Source organism: Otolemur garnettii, unplaced genomic scaffold (assembly GCF_000181295.1).
Source record: "Otolemur garnettii isolate 467f Iridium unplaced genomic scaffold, OtoGar3 scaffold00294, whole genome shotgun sequence".
NCBI classification, from domain to species: domain Eukaryota; kingdom Metazoa; phylum Chordata; class Mammalia; order Primates; family Galagidae; genus Otolemur; species Otolemur garnettii.
In genome coordinates, this window is record NW_003852689.1 from 658629 (window position 1) to 665502 (window position 6874).

General features: G+C 43.7%; 1 protein-coding gene across 2 annotated transcripts in view; it reads left to right on the forward strand.

Annotated features, from left to right (window-relative positions):
* RNF185 (ring finger protein 185) overlaps positions 1 to 6874 on the forward strand; it is a 42630-nt gene that overhangs the window by 16998 nt on the left and 18758 nt on the right. For both annotated transcript variants that reach the window (XM_023508942.1, XM_012813732.2), the window contains exons 2-3: positions 2216 to 2438; positions 5178 to 5196. In XM_023508942.1, coding sequence (XP_023364710.1) covers positions 2263 to 2438; positions 5178 to 5196 — 195 coding nt within the window. In that variant the 5' untranslated portion in view covers positions 2216 to 2262. The remainder of the gene's footprint in view (positions 1 to 2215; positions 2439 to 5177; positions 5197 to 6874) is intronic.

Here is a 6874-nt window from a genome sequence, read left to right on the forward strand (position 1 = left end):
AGACAGAGTCTCACTTTATTGCCCTTGGTAGAGTATTGTGGTGTCACAGCTCATAGCAACCTCAAACTCTTGGGCTTAAGCAATTCTTTTGCCTCAACCTCCCAAATAGCTGGGACTATAGGCACCGGGGCTGTTTTTTAGAGACGAGGTCTTGCTCTTGCTCTGGCTGATCTTGAACCTGTGAGCTCAAGCAATCTACCCACCTTGGCCTCCCAAGTGCTGGGATTACAGGCATGAGCCTCTGCGCCTGGTCTACATAGTTATTAATTTTAGAAGCTTTTTTAAAAAACAAAGAAATAAGGATGGGTAGGGTACTTGAGGTAGAAGGATGAGAAAAGGCCATAATGCAGTCCTCAAAAGTGGGCCATATCCTAAGACAAAAAGAGCAGGTGTGCATGGAGAGGTGGAAGCACTGGGTGGGGGAGAAGGTCTTTAAGCTGAGGCCTGCAAGACACTGGTGCTGCCAGCAGCCAGTTGTCCTTTTGGGAAATTACGTAAAATGATGTAACTGAGTGAAAAAGTGGCAGAGAGCCGGAGGCTTCTCCCTGCTCAAATCACTGAGCTGCTGTTGTGGTAAGAGAAGCTTACAAGGCCGGAGCTTTGAGTCTACCGTGTAAATGAAGATAGGCTTTTTGGTCCTTATCTCCTCACATTCTTTGGAAGCTGAAACCAGGTTGGTCTTCTTGTGTTCCAGTGGTGAGTCCTGGACTTGTGCAGGGGCCATCTGCTTTGGAGATGGTTAGATGATGTGGAGTGGCACAATCTAAGAGCTAGAATTAGGAGACCTAATTTTACAGAGGAGAACTATGGCCAGGAGAGAAGAAGGAAGGTTCTCAAAACCATCTAGCAAGTTGAGGCTCAGCTTAGGCCAGCGTTCAAGCCTCTAGTTCTCTAACTATGGTAATCAGCCACATTCCTACTTGGCATTTCAGAGATGCTGAGGGTGGCCAGATCAAGCTCCTGACAGATCCTCAGGGACACAGAATTGCTGTGTTTCCCTTAGTGTTGGTCTCATCCTCCTTGTCCAACTCCTAGCTGGGTTCTTTGACTAGGAGGTAGTAGTCAACAATAGTCTATCTCTTCCAGCATTTGGGGGTCAGCTTGTTCTGTGGTGGTATGGTGGTTTGAGTACAAACAAAATGTTGTGAATTCTAGTCTTAGTTCCACATTAGTCCACTAGCCCAAGTGACTCAGGCTGCAGTTTCCAAAGAGCCTAGACTACATCATGATTAACCAAAGCACAGTATGAGTTTGCCAGATGATTTCAGGTGATTTAAGGGTAAACAGTTCTTCCTTTATTACACTTGAGATAATACTCGTTTTCTCTTTAAAGAAGTGACATAAGCCTTCTCTTTAAATGTATTGAGGCTTAAAAGTTGACAGATTTAGACAAAAATAAGGTAGGTAGTATTCCCACATGGCAGAAGGGGGAATGACAAATATTGCAGTGTGGCAGTATGGAAGACTAGAGTCCTTGGGAGTCCTTTCTGAGTTCCTAACCTTTTGTAGTAAGAGGAATTTCCTCTTTTTTTTTTCCCCTGAGACAAGAGTTTCACTCTGTTGCCCAGGCTAGAGTGCCCTGGCTTTAGCCTAGCTCACAACAACCTCAAACTCTTGCCTTAGCCTCCAGAGTAACTGGGACTACAGGTAGCCATATGCCATACCTGGCCAATTTTTCTACTTTTAGTAGAGACAGGTTCTTGCTCTTGGTCAGTCTGGTCTCAAACTCCTGAGCTCAAGCAGTATACCCACCTCAGCCTCCCAAAGTACTGGGATTACAGGCGTGAGCCACCATGCCCCCCGACCAGAGATTTCTTTATATTCTGGTATATACTTGTCATAACCTTTCTGCTTGAGCAAATTAACCTGCTACTATAGAGTCTGTCCATAGTTAGAGGATATCCTGAATGTTCGATTTAATTGAGTACATCTTTATCATCTGGATAGCTTTCATGGGAGAATGTAAACATAAGTGAGACAGGGTCCCCGTTCCTATGGAGAACCATTTGGAGACTGCTTTGCATTTGTGCAGTTGGTAAATCTGTGCGATATATTCTGGGTAGTACCCCACGAACATCATCCTCTATAACCCTTTAAAAAGTCACTCAGAGTTTCAGTCATAATCAGCTCTGGAGCTGAGAGAAGATGGGGGTGTTGGCATGGAAGTTGAGGAGTGCCTACAGAAATGGGCAATCAAGGGCTCTCTGTCTTTCAGGATTTCCCTGGGGAGAATCTTTGCTCAAAGCTTTGCTGACAGCAAGGATGGCGAGCAAGGGGCCCTCAGCTTCTGCATCCCCTGAGAACTCCAGTGCAGGGGGTCCCAGTGGGACCAGCAATGGTGCTGGCGAGAGTGGAGGGCAGGACAGCACCTTCGAGTGCAACATCTGCTTGGACACAGCCAAGGATGCCGTCATCAGCCTGTGTGGCCACCTCTTCTGGTCAGTATCCCTGTTGCCAATCCAGAGGACACACTGCCAAGTTTGAAAAGCCTGTGCCCCTGGGCAGCTTTGGAGCAGAAGGCTTCCTACCCACTTTGGGTCATGATACACTCAGGCCCAAGAGACAGGAGACCTGAATTCCCATCCAGCTCAGCTGCTGGTGACCTGAATGAATGACCTTGGGCAAATCCTGTCCGCATGGTGGGCTTCTCTCTCCATTTCTGAGCACTTTCTACTTGCTACTTGCTATGCTGAGTCTAGAGGCTCATAGTGGTTGTGAGCAAAGACTGTGGAGCTTGACTTCCTCCTTCTGAATCTTTTTTTTTTTTTTTGGAAACAGAGTCTCAAGCTGTTGCTGTGGTGTCACAGTTCACATCAACCTCAAACTCTTAGGCTTAAGTGATTCTCTTGCCTCAGCCTCCCAAGTAGTTGGGACTACAGGTGCCCACCACAAAACCTGGCTATTTTTTTGTTGCAGTCATCATTGTTGTTTTTAGATGGCCCGGGCTGGGTTTGAACCCACCAGCCTCAGTGTATATGGCTGGTGCCGTAACCACTGAGCTATGGATGCCGCCAAGAAAGTCATTTAATCAATATCTAAGGGAGTTTAAGGTAGCAACAGTTTAAAAGATAAATTTGTTGGTGAATTAATAGAATGGAGCAGAGAGTTTTGTTCTTGAGGCTCTTATATTATGTAGAAATTGGTAATTAGCTATCTTCTAGAAATTGGAGATACTTCAAGTTATCACAAAACCAGTCGAAATGAGTGACAAAATTAAGAGGCAGAGTACCATTGGAAAAAACATGGACTCTAATATGAAACAGATACTAACAGTCTAGATGATGTGTCCCTGAGCAAATCTGTGAGCTTCTCTATATTTCCGTTTCCTCATCTGTAAAATGGAGATAATTCCACCCCCTCATCAGTTAATGTCACCATCTAGTGACATTAGCAAATAAATTTTTTATGTTTAGATACACAAATACTTACCATTGTGCTATGGTTACCTGCAGTATTCAGTATAGTTACATGCTATACATATTTTTGCCTAGGAGCAATAGGTGCTATCATATAGTTTAGGTATGTAGTAGGCTATACCGTCTAGGTTTATGTAAGTGTACTATGATCATGCAATGACAAAATTGCCTAATGACACATTTCTTAGACTGTATCCCTGATGTCAAGCGACACGTCACTGTAGATGCTTAATAAATGGAAGGAACTGCTATCATTGTTATAACCCTGACTTTTCCCCTAAAGGTCATTCAGTAACCTTCACTTCTCCCCTACAGCCTTTGGGGGAAATTGCCAGTGGAAATCTGGTATGATTGGAGGTATTCTCCACTCCATTTAGAATGCAGTCACAAAATGAGTATTGGATTCAGACATGAGGTACTTGTTATGTCCAGGAAGATTGCATATCTGATTTTGTGAAGCTTGACAGTGATTCAGAAACTGGGAAAAGAATTATCCTCTGAGTCCAGGGTTTACTTAGCTAGAGAAGATACATGGTATGTGAGGGACAGAAATCATGTCTGCATTTTCCGCTGTCCTGGCATGTAGTTAGGTATGTCAGTAGGTATTTGTTGAATGAATGAATGAGAAAGAGAAAAAACAAAATAAAAAAATCTGGAGTTGAAGAACTTTCCCTTCAGCTCTGTAAATGTCATTTTTTGCATGCAGTGCTGGATGACAGAAAAGGCAGTGCACTTAAGTCAGAAGACATATTTTCTAGTCCTGGTACAAGTCATTTCGTGTTTCTGAGCCTTGATTTCCTTTTAAAAATTGAGGAATTGAGTAGCAGCTCTTTAAGCTGAAGGTGGCCCTTTTTGTCAGGTAGCATCCCCCTCCTTTCCATTACTTAAAGATGTTTTTAGAGTCGACTTGAACTTTTAAGATACTTCCTGCCAGCAGAACTCTTTAAGGAGGGCAGCCTGAAAATTTTGTTAAACTGGATCTAAACTACATGGGAGTCCACACATCTCATATGAGCCCAAGGGGACTATGAAGCTGCTGCAATTAAGTATAGCATAATATTTGTGTACATGGGCATAAGAATGAGCCCATTGTTCTGTAGAGGGTCCTTAGCTTTTATTGGATTCCTTCAGAGGCTGTAACTTCTCAAAGGTTGACTTGTTAAGAGGCTGGATCTTGGGTGGTCTGGGCCCTGGGGGTCCGCATGTGTAGTGGGATCCCAGGAGAAGTGACTGGAGTCTTGTCTCCATTGCCTCATTTTTCCTGTGTTTTGTTTTGTTTTTTTTTTTTGAGACAGAGCCTCAAGCTGTCGCCCTGGGTAGAGTGCTATGGCATCACAGCTCACAGCAACCTCCAACTCCTGGGCTCAAGCAAGTCTCCTGCCTCCGCCTTCCAAGTAGCTGGGACTACAGGCGCCCGCCACAACACCTGGCTGGTTTTTTTTTTTTTTTGGTTGCAGCCATTATTGTTGGTTGGCGGGTCCGGGCTGGATTCGAACTGGCCAGCTCAGGTGTATGTGGCTGACGCCTTAGCCACTTGAGCCACAGGCGCCGAGCCTTTTCCTGTGTTTTTAGTGCAGTCTTTGCAAATTTCTGATACCAGTTGTCCCTACAGAACCTTAGTGGGGTTACAGTGCTTTTTCTCCTATTTTTCCCTTCTGCTGCTCCCATCCCACCTATCTAATGTTTCTGCTAATAAAAACATTTTTCTTCCTTTCTCTCTTTCTTCTCCTTGATGACTGGGTGCCCTGGGGACTCTGGCAGTTGGCCGTGTTTACATCAGGTAAGATGCATTTCATTTAATTTTACTTTGTCTTTCATCAGCTATGGTTGCACAAGGCAGCCCTAGTCTCTTGAGACTGTTGCCAGAAGCTGCAATCTTTCCTGCTTGTGGGCTCATTGGCCTACTTACCCCCCAACTCTCTTTATAGGATTCATCTCTGCCCACCAACAGGCACTTGATGAAGTAAGGGGTCAGTGTGGTACTCAAATGATCCTAACTCTGCCACTGATGGCCTTTGGGGCCTAGGAAAACACCACCTCTCAGGGTCTCAATTGCTTATTTGTAAATTGGGTTGGATTTGATAGTATGTTAAGTCTTTAATTTTTAAGATTCTGCCTCTATAAAAGATACCTCCTTCACCTCTTCTGGAGTTGCTTAAAATTAAAAACAAAAGCCTGAGTCCCTCCTATCATATTAACAGTTCCCTTTGCCCTAAAACAGCAGTTCTCAACCTGTGGGTCGTGACCCACAGGAACTGTATTAAAGGGCTGTGGCATTAGGAAGGTTGAGAACCACTGCCCTAAAAGGTCTTAAAAATATTAGGAAGGTGGGAAGGGAGGGGAGGGGAAAGGTTTGATAGAGGGAGGGTAAACGACGGGACCACACCTATGGAGCATATTGCAAGGGTACAAATCAAATCTGTCAAGTGTAGAACATAAATGTCTTAACACAATAATCAAGTAAATGAGGCAAAAGCTGTGCCGATTGGTTTGATGTAAGCACATCAGATTGTATAAAAAAAACAACACATTGTACCCCACATATGCATAAATGTATTCATGGTTTATGTGTATATGACTTAATTAGAACAAAAAATGTTAGGAAGGAAACCTTTTGGTATCAACAGAGACCTTTTATGAGGGCTCAGGTGGGGGGGTCTATTTTCCCAGTTTAGCTAATTATGAATACTAGTTAGTATTCACCAAGACACAGGCACCTGCTTAGTGAAACAGAGCTGGGCCTGGCATTCACAATTGGCTATGAGTAATCACTGCCAGCTGAATGTCTCCATGGTTGTTGGCAGTAGAACACCACATCGTAGGTGGTTTAGGAATGTAGAGGGAGGACAGAAGTTCAGATTTGCTAGAACCTTAGAATCTGGGAAGAAGAGGAGGGGACAGGGCTGCACACTCTGTCACCAGCAGGACCTAGTAAAACACAGTGGTTGTGGGTTTTAAGAAAAGCACATAACATACATTTTGGAGCAGTTGACAGTAGGTAAAGAAAGTAGGATATAAAATCATTAAATGGGTGATTTAATGGTGCCTCATGCCTATAATCCTAACACTCTGGGAGGCCAACGTGGGCAGATCACCTGAGCTCAGGCATTCAAGACCAGCCTGAGCAAGAACAAGACCCTGTCTCTAAAAAATAGCTGGGCATTGTGGTGGGTGCCTGTAGTCCTAGCTACTGGGGAGGCTGAGGCAAGAGGATTGCTATGAGCTATGATGCCATGGCAGTCTACAGATGGCAACAAAGTGTGACTCTTGTCTCAAAAAAAAAATTACTAAATGCTGTTTCCTCAGCCCTGAATTCTTAGATTCCATTTATATAATTAACTTCGTAATATTGGGTCTAAGGATATTATTTATGTTCTAAATTAAAGGTTGGAAACTATACATATAAAATTATTTAATATCTATAAGGACACTAACTTGTTTTTTTTTTTGTTTTTTTT